The sequence below is a fragment of the Populus nigra genome, chromosome 1 (genome assembly GCF_951802175.1).
Source record: "Populus nigra chromosome 1, ddPopNigr1.1, whole genome shotgun sequence".
NCBI classification, from domain to species: domain Eukaryota; kingdom Viridiplantae; phylum Streptophyta; class Magnoliopsida; order Malpighiales; family Salicaceae; genus Populus; species Populus nigra.
Window position 1 is genome coordinate 24,552,606 of NC_084852.1, and position 16,073 is coordinate 24,568,678.

General features: G+C 34.3%; 2 protein-coding genes across 2 annotated transcripts; both read right to left on the minus strand.

Moving 5' to 3' along the window:
- Window positions 1–3,233: 3,233 nt before the first annotated feature.
- Window positions 3,234–5,866, minus strand: LOC133698807 (scarecrow-like protein 30). Its single transcript, XM_062121885.1, has one exon. The coding sequence runs from the start codon at window positions 5,480–5,482 to the stop codon at window positions 3,509–3,511; it is 1,974 nt and encodes a 657-aa protein (XP_061977869.1). The 5' UTR covers window positions 5,483–5,866; the 3' UTR covers window positions 3,234–3,508.
- Window positions 5,867–12,965: 7,099 nt separating this feature from the next.
- Window positions 12,966–15,033, minus strand: LOC133679820 (scarecrow-like protein 14). Its single transcript, XM_062102565.1, has one exon. The coding sequence runs from the start codon at window positions 15,031–15,033 to the stop codon at window positions 13,060–13,062; it is 1,974 nt and encodes a 657-aa protein (XP_061958549.1). The 3' UTR covers window positions 12,966–13,059.
- Between the last annotated feature and the right edge of the window lie 1,040 nt (window positions 15,034–16,073).

Below are 16,073 nucleotides of genomic sequence, written 5' to 3' on the forward strand. Positions count from 1 at the left end.
ATATTAACGATTTACTCCACAACTTTTTTTGATATTGTTAAAATGATACAATATTCTAAATTGTTTATAAAGATCTTCAAAGATGAATTAACTATTTTAATTTTCATGTGAAGGTATTTATATATAATTCTCAAATCATCACAACACGAAACCTTAACAACTAATCTAAAACACATGATAGCTAATAATCAGCGACCAATCACTTAAAAGATTAAGGAAATAAGACATTAAAATAAATTCTCTGCTTTCATACGTGACTAAGTAAACACAATGTAAAATAAATTAAACCTTGTTAATTTTTCAATGGCCAATGACCTTTTGTAATGAATGTGAACAGTTTCCGTTAAACTTAACAGTTTGACCTGGATATAAGAGGATGGAAGGTTCTCATTGCATAAGACCATGAAGTAGAGGGGTCGCATTAATAAAAACGATAAGTGGCTATCTTAATGATACCGAAACATTAGAGGGACTAATGAGTTCAATATTTAACCACTAATTTTTTTTTTGGGGGGTGGGGCATTAAATCAAATATATTTCATATTATACATAAAGCTAAATGGTGTGGAGTTTTTACTGTATGTAAATTATTATTTATCCTCTCACATTTTACTATGGATTACAATAATATAATCTTTGAAAATTTTCAATTTGATCGTCAAACTTTATTTTAGCATAATTGAACCCAAATTAGAGCCTTTTTTTTTTGTGTGAGGATTGAATTGAAAAATAAGGGATTAAAGTACAAAATAAGGGTAACATGAGTGATGCATTCAAATTTATTTGTGAAGTACATTTTTATTCCCTCATATATTTTTGCTATAATGTGACCAATCCTTTGCATTTTTTAAACTTTCATTTTGATATTAAACTTCATTTTCATTATTTTCCAGTCCTTGATAGGTGAGATGAGAGAGAGAAAATGGCTGACATCCAACCTAGAGAGAAAAAATATCATTTCTTCGATCCCGACCACCAAAATATTAGCTTTTTATTCCAAATGGTTCGATATAATGAGGAGAGTTTGACTTGAGTATTTATTCTTATCTTGAAAGTGTCTAAAAAAACTAGATTTGAGATTGGGAAGAAATTGGTTTCCGAATTGATTTTGAGTTTTTGACAGGTATTTTACGCTTTTGAAGGTTAAAGATTGGTTTATAAAGGTTACTAAGGTGTTTTTTACGTGTTTTGAGTTGAAAATAGATTTTTAAAAGAAAAAAATCAACCACCTTGTTTTTTAGCCACTATGGTGGCTAAAATCTAGGTATGCCAAATGAAATATCGTAAGCAAACTTTTTTTTTGAAATTCAGCAGGGGCACAAGATATGTCATCTACCTTATTATCTAACAAAAAAAAAAATGAAGGTTCACGTGACTGGGCTTGACATTGCAGCAAACCTTTTAGGCATAGGCTAAGCTCTGGCTTGGCCTGATCTTATTCTTTTCTCTCTTTTTTTTTAGTTTATTTTTTTTTAATAATAATGCATTATTTAATATGTTAATTTTTTAAAATAAATTTTAGGATTATGTTTTAATTATATTATGATGATTTTTTTAATGTTTAGTTTATTAAGAGGTCAATACTAGCTCATGTAATAATAATGCATTATTTGATATGCTATTTTTTTAAATAAATTTTGAGTTTACGTTTTAATTAGACTGTTATGATTTTTTTAATGTTTAATTTACAAAGAAGTAAGTATACCAGCTCATGTTAGGGGGATATCTTTTATATGACATGCATGCGAAATAGAATAAATTATCAAGAAAGACAAAAGGTAATGTACATTTAGCATAGATGTTGCCTTGCGTATATAGGGTGGGGAGAATAAATGATTTTTCACTAGCTCGACCCAATATTATACACCCAATCCTATCATCTTTTTTTTTTTTGGTTATCAACCCTTATCAAAGTTCACTATATAAATACTAGAAGAAGCTTTTAATGTTTCAATATGAGACTGGAAGTCTATTAGTATATATACTTTATGTTCACAGGGAAAAGTTGTGTCTTTTCAATGTGTGATAAAAAATATTTTTTGGTTTAAATATTTCAACTTAAAAAGAGAAGATAATATCTTTTCAATGTGAGATAAAAAATATTTTGAAATAATCTTTTAAAGTTCATATTTACAACATGTATAACCTACATCCACATGAATTATTTCTTAAATTTTTAATATGAAAATTTAAAACCCTATTTTTTTAAATTTTCTCAAGTTGACCAAGGTTTATAGGGTCAACTCCTGGGTTGGGTTTGATAACTATGGTGTTAGGTTGGTGTTTTATTCGTTAATTGTTTTTTCTTGATTTTATTCTTTAATATTAGATTAATTGAGAAATAAATTATATGATTTATTTTTATTTTTTATAAGATTATCATTATCTTAAATAAATTTTTATTTTTAGATTTATGTTTCATATTTTTTTATATTTTTAAAAATTTATCGGCAAAGCGCGGGGCATGAACCAGTAATAAAGTAAAATTTGTGACCTTTCATGATGCTAACATTTCTTTCCTACGGATTGATGACAGATGTATAAAGTGTGGTAGATGATAGGGTAGCTAATTAAAAAAATAATATTAATTTGGGTACTCCATCGAGAGTTAGGTGATGATTGGGAATAAATATGCGTGTTGACCACATATTTGCTCGCAGAGAGTAAGTGTTCTTTGAATGTCAGGATATATCAAGTTTTTGTGTAAACAGGGAAGCAAGATCATTATAAATTATTATTATTTTTTTCAATCCAATACATATATTTTTCTATACGATTTAGCTTTTAATCCCCATACTTTATTTTTATGTTTTTTAATTCTTGATATTTGGATTAAATAATCTAGTTCTTTTATAGTTTTTTCAATTGGCCCCATTTATTTTTTTTTTCTAATAGTTTATATTATTTTTTTTTCTTCTAACATCTACCAAAAAGTAACCTACCATCTTATGTATACACCTCATATATGATATGGACTTTATGTGAACAATTATCTCCGTATTTGAAAACTATAGTAAATATACGAAGACTTTAGGGACAAAGGAGAGTTTTTCTAATCTTGATTGGTTTAATGGTTTAGGATCTAATCACACAGTCATAAAATGTAGGGATCAAAATGTAATTCAGCCTTTTTGTGCAATGGGAATGTGTGTTATGATTTGTGTCACTAAGCCTCTTTCCAAACAGATTTAAGGAAAACAAAGAGTTTCATTTGTTGCATATCTGCTCAGGAATTAGTTTCTTCTTGGTTCATAACTCAAAGCAATGAAACTATATATTCACTAGTCCTGTAATCCAAGATAGTCGGCCGGGCATGTTCAGAGGACTCCTCTTCCGGCCAATTATTCAGTGTTTATGATATTAGATGCACAGTAAACAATTGAAAGAGGACTGTTGTAGATAGTAGCTCAACATGGATCATAATCCACAGACGCTAAGCAGTAAAGTATAAATTTACTTTACAGAAAAAAAGAAGAAGCAAAAACACCATAGTTTTATGTTTTATGTGTTACTCCTGGACAGGTTTCCAAGCTGAAATAGCATGGATTATTCTCCCCTTCCATCCAAGAAGTATCCATTGTCCATCCTCATCAACGATAAAATCTTTATGATAATAATGTTTAATGTTTTTCACTCTTTTAATGATGCTTTGATGTAATGGGACCTGCCTAAATCCAATCCTCAAATTCCTCATATGCCATTGCTTGTATGGCTCTGGCCTTTCAACCCTTTGTGTACCCTCACATGCTATCACATTTATAGCATCCCTTCCAATCATTTCCCTCTCGAACAGCAATCTTTCTTGATCTTCTCGAGGTGCAGTAGCTTCAAGCATATCAAAAAATGCAGAGTAATGGAACAATGCCTCACGGAACCTTGTGACAAAGAAGGGAGCATTGTAAGAACCATTACTAACTCCATGGAGGAATATATCGGGATTGATTCTCTTAATCAATTTAAGAACGGCATCCCTGGGGCTGTTGACCACCATCGTGTCGTCAGGTAAGTTCTTCAATCGGTACATACAGTTGACAATAATCACCTCATCGCGATCTCTATCGATCTTGAGATCCTCATATTGAATAGTTTCCCATTTCTGGGCTATGGCATTGTACTCAAACGGAACCTTCATTCTGTCAGCAAATCTTTGTAAACGACGGCCAGTCTCTTCAACCCTTTCTGCAGGCCGGAAACCAGGTTGGGGAAGCTCAATTCCCGTAACGCGAATCTTGGTAGGACTTCCAGGCCTTAATGATTGCCTGTAGATAAAGCAAGGCCATTGAAATCCGTAGCTAATGCCAAAATCAATGATGTGCACGCTTGTTGCCTTATCTACTACTCTAGAAATTGTTCTGTTTGCACACATATTTGTCATCTTCCTGAAAGGGCATATTGTAACATAGAGCTCATAAGCTTTCAGGATGTCAGCAGCTGTTGTCGAACTTTGTGTAATGGGTCCAGAGAGTGGCATTCCAGTGCCAGCAAGGCGTGCCTCAAGGCCATTAGCGAAATAATGTGCCAATCTTTGATTTGCATCCCCCAAAGGAGAAGAATGTTGCCTAATCTGCTTTAATTTCCCACTAGCTGTCTTTAGATCCCCGCTTCCAGCAGCTTGTGCACAAAGAATTAGCAGAGTCCACAGGTCTGTCTCTCTTTTATTAGCCAGTGCTCTCGTGCCCATATCAGAAGCTGCTGACTGCTCACTTTGCAGAAATTTCTTGTTCCTTGCACTTGGTGAATTACAGTACAGAGGACAAGGTATGTGTCCTCCATTCTCAATATTATACAAATAGGTATCATCAAGAAGCTCCAAGTGTAGGGACTCTGAGACCGAAGATTGCTTCTTGCTTCTCCCTTCTTCTAAGTAGCCATCATTGTCATGCTGATGATTCCTCCTTCCCCTTGTCTGAATTGATGAGTAGTTCCTTCCATTCTTCTGGATTCTGTCTGCCATCACCTCTCTCTCCAGCTCTTGAGGATCTGATACATTTCTCATTGAAGAAAATGTGATAGAATGACTATAGGGAATGGACTTGTTAGCAGTTCCCATGACTCCATTGAACTGTCCAAAAGGATGCGTTTCTACATGTAAATACGGCATGCTTTCAGGAGAGTCATATGTCTGTGTAACAGAAGATTGAACGCTTCTAGTCGGAGTGAAATTCTCATCTGGGCTCTCATTGCTATGAATTAAACAAGGAGGGCAATGATCCGAAGAAGAAGGATACTCTTCGCCGATTACATCATAAAGTGATTTTTCAGCAGCTTGGAGTGCGAGACTATCCTGTAACATACAGGTTTTATCCCCCAAGCCATCTTCCATTAAGATGTCATGTATGTACTTCAAAACAGCATGGTAGCAGTCAGTCGTTTCACTGTCGAACGGAGATTCTCCATCTGAGGTCGACCTTAAAGAAGGATTGTCAGCGGGAGCTTGTAGATTGGTGGGATAGGAAGGTGGATCCATAGATTCAATCACCATTAGTATGGAAATGAAATGTGCTCAAATTCGTATCCGATTGTCGAACAAGAAAGTGGAAAAGGTGTAAATAATACTACTTATCTAGGATGCCCTGGAGAATATGATTTCTGTGAAAACCCAACAGAAACACAAGATTTTGGAAGTGATGGGTAAGAAGCTAGGTAGTGTAGATCGCAGGTACTAATTATGAGCCAAAGGGGCCAAGTTTTTTTGAAGAATGCGATTTGAACAAGAAGTATCCAGATGTTTATATAATAATTTTGGTAAAATGGGACTAGGTTAGCTTTTAAAAGCAAAGCCAGAGGCCTTGGAGCCCATCTCCTCTGCAACCTGACCTCTTGGAAACTTCTTGCACTTTAGTTTTGATCAAGCTTGAGTCGCATCTATGACTCTGTAGAAGACTTGAATTATGATGCACGGCAGAAATGGGCTGTCTGTTTCAATTGCCAAAGGCCATTGACTAAATCAAAAAGCTGTTGTCATATAATTGGTCCCATATTCTAACCAATCAAGTTTCACTAAATTAAACAAAATCTTTATTTTATTTATGGCAGGATTTCCTCTTTACCATGTTCTATGTATTATTATATCATTAGAAAAAGGAAAGGTGTTCGATCATATGATATGCCAGTCAATTTACTCATTCAAGGGAAAAGAAAATCTTGAATCTCATCCTCTCTTATCTCATACAAAAGAACCAGTTTACATTTAAATTTAACAAGCTCAAAACTCCTACTAATCTAAAAAATTTAGGTTTAGGCAATAATCATAACCTATACAGCCTACTTAGATTCATTTTCTACTCCTAAAAAATTAAGGCAACTTGCTTGAACTCAACACTTCCTTAATAATTTTTTAAGATCTTCACATGAGTCTTTCAATATTTTATACTAATCTAATATATATTATTTTAAATGAAATATAACTCAAAATATCACGAGGATAAAATAACTCTTCATCCATTTCTTTATATAAAAGGACAAGATTTATAGGTTATAAAAAACTCACAAATCCTTCAAACTTCAGGTTTATAATCTCTTTATTTTCAAAATTTTTATCATATATATTTTCAGAGTTAATCTCTCTAAAATATCATTGCACTTTTTTTTAAAAAAAAGATATTTACTTAAACATTCAAGAATCTCTACTTCTACCAAAAGGGATATTTTGTTGGTATAAACCAATTTTACATTCCAGGTACCAGCTATAAGATACCAAACATCTTAGCTAGGAAGAATGAATCAAATTACTAGAACCAATAGATTAATCGATTACCTAATACATAAGTTTGCTCCTAAACTACTTGGATTTTTTTTGGACCTCATCATTGACGTAGTTGTGGAAAACTGAACACAAATCCAATTCATTGATCTCATCATTGACGTTGTTATGGTTCCAATTCATTCTTGTTTCTTAAAAGCTCTTTTAATGACTGACAAAGCCCCAACATAGCAGTGATTGTGCCTATAACTATACCCATGGCTATACTCCAAGGCCATGCCCACAATATTTATGGAGGCTTGTACACATCAAAAGGCATCATTGGGACTTGGAGAGCTCTAATGATACATAAAAGGTGAGTTCCACCTACCTGACGAGCTCTACCTACTAGGAGAGGTCCACCTATTGGACGAGCTTCACCTACCAGGTGATTTCCACCTACTGGACGAGCTTCACCTATTGAAAACTCTTTAAATGATTGGTATGAGGTTTTTTTAGTGCAATAACATCACTCTCCAAAGCATTGACTTGGTCTCCCTAATCCAATAACAATACCCTTCTTGGGTTCCTTTCAGCCACTCAAAAATTTTCCAAGAATGGGCTTATCCTCTTATAGACTCCCCCTAGCCACTTAGAAATTTTCTAAGCATGAGTTCTACCCCTAATGCGTTCCTCCATTGAGTTCCTCCAATGAGAGTTGAGTTTCTGGAATGAGTTTAAAGGTGAGAGTTTCTTTAATGACTTTGAAGATCCTTTAATGGGAGTTGAGTTCCTCCAATGAGTTTGGAGATGAGAGTTCCTTCAATGGGAGCTTCTTTGGTAGGAGCTTTTTCAAATAGAGTTCCTCTAATGGGAGTTAAGTTTCTCTAAAGAGTTTGGAGATGGGAGTTCCTCCAATAAAAGTTCCTTTAGTGGGAGTTCCTCTAATGAGAATTGAGTTCCTCTAATGAGTTTGGAGATGAGAGTTCCTCCAATAAGAGTCGAGTTCTTCCAATGATTTTAGAGATGAGAGTTCCTTAAATGAGAGTTGAGTTCATCCAATGAGTTTAGAGATGAGAGTTCCTCCACTAGGAGTTGATTTCCTCCAATGAGTCAGAGATGAGAGTTCCTCCAATGGGAGTTTAGTTCCTTCAACGAGTTTAGTGATGAAAGTTCCTCCAATAGGAGTTTCTCTAGTAGAAGTTTCTCCAATGAGAGCTCCTCTAGTGGATATGAGGTTTCTCTAATGGGAGTTTAGTTCCTTCAATGGATTTGAAGATGAGAGTTCTTCCAATGAGAGTTTTTTTCATGAGAGTCAAGTTCCTCTAATGAGTTAGGAGATGAGAGCTCCTCAAATAGGAGTTTCTTTAATGAGTTTAAAGATAAGAGTTCCTTCAAGGGGACTTCCTTCAATAATAGTTCCTTTAATAGGAGTTCTCCAATGAGAGTTGATTTCCTCCAATGAGTTTAGAGATGAGTTCCTACAATGAGAGTTTTTCCAATAAGAGTTCCTCTAAAAAGAGTTTCTCAAATGAAAGTTGAGTTCCTTCAATGAGTTTGGAGATGAGAGTTCCTTCAATACGTTCCTCATTTGGGTTTCCCCTAGCTACTTAGAGATTTTTTAAGTATAAGCTAACCCTTATTTGGATCCCTTGAGGCACTTAAAATTTTTCTAAGTACGGACTTCACCCTCCATAGGTTCCCCTTAACCTTTCAGAAATTTTTTTTATAAGTATAGGCTTACCCTAATTGAATTCCCTTCAACCTCTTAGAAAAGTTTTCTAAGTATAAACTCATCTTTTTAGTTTTTTCAACCACTTAATGTTTTCTAAGCATAGACTCCTCCTTAATAGATTTCTTTACCTATTATAAAAAAAACTATAAGAACGAATTTCTTTATGATTTCACCTTAACTTTCTGAAATTTTTTTTAAGTATGAGTTCTTCCACGATTCCCTTCTATGTATTTGGAATTTTTTTTTTTTCAACTATAGTGCATGCCCCTACACATGGTCTCTTCAATTTATTACTTGAATTTTTCACCCCTCTTCTCGTATGAAAACAATTCGACGAAGTCATCATGGTAACTAAGTATTTTTATAAGTTTTTGCGTTTCAATATTACAAAAACTTGGGGGGCTACTGATAAACATAAATTTAACATGCTTAAAACCTCTAACAACCCAAAAAGAATGGGTCCAAACGCTGCTCGGACCCAACAACCATGGGCTCTAGGTAGCGTGCCTGGACCCATTTTCCACCCTTAATAGGCTTAAGCAACTTGCTCTCAGCCCAACACTCTCTCGATAATTTTTCAAGACCTCCACGTAGGTTTTTTAATATTTTACATTGATCTAATACATATTATTTTGAGTGGAATACAATTTAAAATATCACAGGAATAAAATGATTATTTAGCCCCTCATTTTTATAAAATGACAAGACTCATGGGCTATAAAAAGCCCATAAATCCTTCAAGCTCCAGGTTCACAACCTCTTTATTCTCAACGTTTTCAACACATATATTTTCAGAATCTATATCTGTAAAATATTATTGTATTTTCTCTTTATAAAAATATATTTACTTAAGCATTTAAGATTCCTTATTTCTACTAAATAAGATCTTTTACAGGTACTAGCCACCTTGACCTACTAGACACTAAATACAAGTTATAAGCCATCTTTATTAGAAAGAATAGACCAACCTATTAGAATCAAGAGATTAATTGATCAACTAATATATAAATTTTTCTCATAAACTACTTGGAATTGTTAGGAACTCGTCGGAAGCACAATTCATAATTTCTTAAAATTTCTGTGCTGAAAATAGTAGTAAAAGAAATAACAAAAGGTGAACTACGACCAAGAATATGGAAAACAGAATTGATTGTAAAACCATATCTGTTCTGGTGAGAATGCAACCGCGTGAATGATATTTTTGTTCACTGTCGGCTTTCGGTGTTTTCAGTTTTCACAACTCGCTTCTGGGGACTAGTCAGGAGGCATCAACTGCCTAACAATCTCAGAATGACCGAAGCCGCCAGTCTCCATCTCATCCTCGCATCCATGTCGCTGTCACTTCCCTCTCTGGAGTCTGGCCCATGGTATTGATTTGCTTTTTCATGAATCGCCAATATCAGGATCTACTCAATACTATTTCACAAGAAAAGAAATATTAAAAGTAGATTAAATCTTTTTTTTCCCCAGTTAGCCGATCACCCCCATCAGCAAAGGAGTCATTGATGGTTCCGTAAATAATAGTCTATAGTTTTCTTGTCATCTATCATTGTATTCTCATGTCAATTATGTCAATTGATGTGTCAGGAATTTTTCCTCAAATATTAAATAAATATATAATTTTTTTAAATAAATTATTAATTAATGTTCATAAAATTTTAAACTTAACAACGAAGTTTTAATTCAAATACACTACTTAAAATATTAAAAAAATAAATTTAAAAATATATAAAATTAAAATAAAAGTAAAAATAAACTCACTATTAAAATTACATCCTTCGATGTTTTGTGAAATATAATTCATCTGTAATTGAATATGAATCGATATTGTAATAACTCCTCAACAAAAATAAAATAACAATCTCATATTAACTGAAAAACAAAGTAATTAAATTTTTTCTCTCTCTCAATTCCTCCTTTCTTCACTTGATTCTTTCTTATATTAGTATTTTATAAGTTGGACTTTGTAAATTTACAAGGTTATTCTCTCACTTTTCTTTTTTTTTCCTTGATTTTTTTTTATGTTTTCCCCTTCCTTTTCCCTCTTTCTCTCTTGTCTTTTTTTTTTCCTATTCTGCTTCTGCCCAGTCGGCAACATATAAAAGGAAGAAAGAACTGATTTGTTTTATTTTTTAATGACAAATAATTATTTTACCCTTAATGAGTCGTTTTGCTTTTATTTGACCTTTTTTTTGTTAGTACTACAAAATTCTGTTCATCCTAAAATTTTAACCAGATTTTATTCAATATATTTTAAAATTCTTCGTAAAATTTCAGCTCAATCTGATGGTCGGATTAAAAATTACACCCAATAACGTAAAACTGATCAAATTATGATTTTTTATTAAATTTCTGAATTTTTTTAAAAATTCTGAAATTTTAACCCAAGCTAAATGATCATATTAGAAGGCTCCACATAAATTTTTAGAATTTTTTAATACTTTAATTAAAAATTACAAATTTTTTTAATAAAACTAAAAAAAAAATTTAATAAAATTTCGATCCAGGCTAGAACACACCATAGCCTAGGAATGCCTCCGCCCTTGGATGTGTTAATTGACCTTTAAAAAAAAACGATTTTAAAAGCGTATCATCTCATTGGCCTGATATATTCAGAGTATTTTGACGAATCTTTGTATCGTTTTATGTATTAATATTAAAAATAAAATCTTAAAAATAAAAATGTACATTATTTTATCATGTTTTCAAGAAAAAAAAAAAAACAGTTTATCGTGCCAATCCTAGAAGAACGAGAAGCAACGCCTCCGAGATGAATATGCAATGCATTTATTTTCCCATCTGGAAAACCGTACGAACGCAAATATTTTCAAATCTGAATGGATCATGTTTCGGACCGTCTTTTGACGTGAACTCACTCTCTATCATAATTGAAGGTCAGATTTTTTACATTTGTTTTAAGCCACCAAAATAGAAAATTAGCCACAATGATTGTGTTAGTGAAGCGATGGGGTGGCTGGCCTATCAGCTAGACGGAGACCCTCGATTCCACAAGCTAGAATGATCAACAATAATGGAAGCCCGTTTTCCTTCAATCAAAAACCATAATGTCAGGTGATTTGTCATGACAGACCAGATTCATCTCACCTCTGAGGGAGCTTTCACTATCTGCCTTTAGACCTCGAAAATGTCTTGAACATGGCTGTGACAGCTGACAAGATGTTTCTTTGAACTTGTTTTCAAAGGTTAACCATTGTTGACCATGTGCCCCTCCTCTCGTTTTTCAGTGTTGAGGGCAAGCAGCCCGTTCAAAGATTGCCATGTTGCGAATAATTGTTCCATTTAAATCAGTAGCATTAACTTGCTATAACAAGTTTACTTGATACATGACTGTCGCATATTAATTAATTAGATATTGACCCTAAATTTATTATTTTTAAACCATAGAAAAAACTGAGTTTTTAATCGCGTATCCCTGTTTTATTTCTCTTGTTTTAGTGCCTGTAAGTCAATTAGTGGAGATGCAAACAATCGAATAAAAAAAATAAATTTGAAACAATCGATTACAATATTTCTCAAAAACTCAATTTTTTTCTTAGCTCTAGGAAGGAACTACAACTATCATGAAAACTAAGAAAAAGAAGAAAATAGAATTAACTACAACTTGTGAGGAGAGGAAAAATGTAAGGATTTTTTTTAATATCATAAAATAACTCATTTAATCTAAAAAAGTGAAGTTAATAAATAATTTTATATTATCTTTTAATATACCGTTTCAGGTTTAGCTGGATCTAAAATTTATAAAAACTTACAAGATTAAAATATTTTATTAAATAATTATCTCAATTCAAAATTGATTTTATATTATTTTTTACACTTATAGTAAATCTGTGTATTATCTTTTATATATATATATATATGTGCACGTGTTTACGTTGGTTATGCTATTTCTGTAAGAGGTATATGATGGTTTTGAGGGTTTAAAGAAAATGTTTTCCTCATGTATATATATATATGGTTTATTAAATTAAAAAATATTTCTCCCCTCTATAGCATTTTTTCCCTACTTTGGATGTAGATTTGGAAAACGAATTCCATTAACTAGAGTTGCAAAGTCCTCCCAAACATTAGAAAATTGTTTTCCATGAAGCTTAGATTTCAAGACTGAGTGAAAATGATATCAAATTCAGGAAAAACACTCCTAATTGACAGAATTAAAAATAAAAAAATCTCTCCCGTCTGCTAAAATCCATAAGGTTGGCTTGCGGCTTCCTTAAATTAATTAAAATTTCAAGTTTCAGGTGTTTGATATGTTACATGAGTTCTCTTTAAATATTAGATTATAGGCCCCAGAAAATTTGATGTTACATTTCTCGTTACCGTATCTGGGAAACAAGATACTGATTGCTTAAGGCTATTATGCAAAAACTTTTCCCTTTTTCTCAAGTTAATTAGATGATTTTACAGAATTAATATCAATACTAACTATACGATCCAGTGTAAAGACAAATTACAAGAACACAAAATGACAACCTGATCAAAGCTTGTCCAGACAAAATTTTATTCGGCTATGTGTAACAAAGGGTCAATAATATGCATATGTCTGAAACAAGTTAGCGATAGCTAGCGATTTAGAAGTACTCCAATTGTGTAAAGATGGATTAATTGCTTATGGAAGTCCTACTTAGGCAGATTTCCAGCAGGAAATGGCAGATAGGACTCTGCCTTTCCATCCCTGAAGCATCCACTGGCCGTCCTGATCCATCAGAAAATCCTTGTGATAACTAGACTTCACTTGTTCTCTCACTTGCTTCATGATCCCTTCTTTCAGTGGGAGCTGCCTGAGCCCAGCCCTTGCGTTCCTAGCCTGCCACTGCTTGTATCTCTCTGGCCTTTCAAGTCGGTCCCATCCTTCACATGATATGACATTCAGGATCTCCTTTCCAAATACCTCTTGCTCAAACACCATCCTCTCTGGATCTTCACGGGCCGTATTGGCTTCAAGCATATCAAACAATGATGAGTAGTAGAAGAGGGCTTCCCGGAAACGGGAAACAAAGAAGGGAGAATTGTAAGCCCCGTTAATGATCCCGTGGATGAAGATGGCTGGATTAATCCTCTTAATCAAGTTAAGAACGGCATCCCGCTGACAGTTCAAGGCTACCGTCTCATCAAGGAGGTGCTGGAACCTGTATAAACTGCTAACGACAGTTACTTCATCTCTGTCGATCTTGAGGTCCTCGAGTTGGACATTTTCCCATTTTTGTGATATCGCATTATAATTGAAAGGGACATTAAATTTCTCACAATAACTTGCCAGGTACCGTCCTATATCTTCAAGTACTGCTGCTGACTCGCGACCAGTCTGGGAAAACTCTATCCCTGTAATGCGAAGCACCGGAGGGCCACTAGGTCTTGTTGAGAGACGCTGAATTAAGGAAGGCCATGGGAAACCATAGAGAATACCAAAATGTATGATGTGCAGCCTTGTTGCGTTTTCCGCTAGGTCCATGATATTTTGCGCTGCGAAGAAATTCGACATAATCATGAAAGGGCAAGCTGAAATAAATAGTCTGCCAGCTTTTAATATGCATGCGGCTGTCACCCTTTTTGCAGCAAGAGTTGCATAGACCTCGCTTCCAGTTCCAGCTATGCGAATCTCTAGAGCGTTGGCAAAGCAATGGGCCAGCCTCTGGTATCCATCTCCAAAAGGAGTAGAGTGCTGCCTAATCTGTGTTAATAGTTCAGTTGCAGTCCTGTGATCATTCACGGCTACAGCTTCTGCAGAGTGTATCAGAAGAGTCCTCATATCAACCAATTCCCTATTCCTAACTTCGTTTTTCCTGCAGATCACTCCATCATTGGATCCTCTTGGTTGTTCTTTTAGATAAGATATCATACCTGGACCACTTTGAAATGCTTCATTAAGGTTGAAACCAGCAGGCTCGCCATTTCCACCAGTAGAGGGAAACACCCCAGCAAACATTCCAAATTGCTGAGCTTCTTCAGCATAAATTGAAGTGTGTTTATTTATCCTCGGTTGTAACTCAGTTTCCACTCTGTAATGATTCTGCCTTTCCATCAGCTCACAAACCGAGTGATCCAAATTACTTTCCTTTGTGATCGCCATGACTGGAGTCACTCTGTTGTTAGCAAAATCAACAACCATCTCATTTGGCTGTCGACGGAATTTCCAAGTCTCGTCTGTCCCTCCCCTAAACAGCACCTCCAATTGGCGCTCTTTGAGGGCTACATTTACAGAATCCACCGGCCCAGGAAAAGTTCGAAAAACGCTTCGTGGAAAAAATGGAGGTGGATTGACCTGCAAACTGAACGGGACGGTGTAGTTAACTGGCGGAGGTCCTCCGTCGCATATGGAGCTAGACGCAACAATGTTGTTAGCTTTCATGGAGCTGTTACAGCCATAAACATCGCAACAATAAGTACTAACGTTATTTATAGTTTGATTTGGATCAGATACTTTACCGTCTGATGAGGAACCTTCCGGAGCAAGAATACCAGAAAAGGGTCTTTCTGCAGCCCGAAGAGAGAAGTCCCTTGGAATAAAGGTTTGTTCCTCTGACTCTTCTTCCATAAGAATCTGGCTGATGTACTTCAAAACAGCGTTAGCAGTAGGATCTTCAAAAACTGGATTCATGTTTAGAGATGGAGTCAATTTTCCTGGGCGTGTGAATTTGGAGGAACTATATAGGAAGGTCAGGAGTTGAGAAGGATGTCTTTAGGCAGTATTTATTTTTTATATTGAAACGTACAGTACGAAGCAGGCAAGCAAAGTCAACAAAGAAAAGGTATTCTGTTCACAACTTCATTCTTATACGCACTAGGGCTGTTTCTGCTTCTTCATATAGTGCTCTTTGCATGCAGCTGAAGCTGTTCCGAGAAATGGCCATCATCTGGTTAGCTGGAACGGATGAAAAGATTGCTATATCATTAGTATATGCATATCACAAAAATGTGAAACTTACACAGGCACATTATCATGGGTTGCAAAATAAAGGACTCAATTGCATGACAGAGAATGCAAGATCATCAAACAGGTGTCATGAATAATTTGCAACTTATTATTTTTTACCCGAATGAAGTAGCAGCTGAGTGTTCGTGAAACTTTCTTTGCATCAACATCCTCTGCATGAAAACCGAAAAATCAAAGAGAGCGAGAGATAGCTTAAACTGGATATCTGGTTTGTGAATAGTAACTAATAAAGCCAAATGAAGCTGCTTAATTTAAGACCGGGAACATAACCCCTTTTTATAATGCAGAATTGGTAGACAGCAGCTTAATTAATTTATCTGATATATAATTTCATTTTTACCTGATAAGAAAAAATATATATATACATAAAGAAACGTAGAAATTTTGATGAAAAAAAAGTCTCAATAACTACCCTAATTCTGTCTATTAATGGAATTTTATCTCTGATGTAGTCTGTCTCTTTGAGATTTTACAAGCTACTTAAATGGTCATAAATTGAATTTTATAAGATAGGAAAATCAAAACCTTAAATCAGATAGGAAAAACAACAAAAAATTTGAAATTGAACTAAAAATCCTTGAAGAAAAAGTAATAAAATTGGCTCAAACATCATCTTTCAAATCTAATTTGAAGATCATCTCATGTAGAATTGGGTCTATATTATCTTCTGATCAAATTCAACGCCGAGATAAAAAAATTATGAG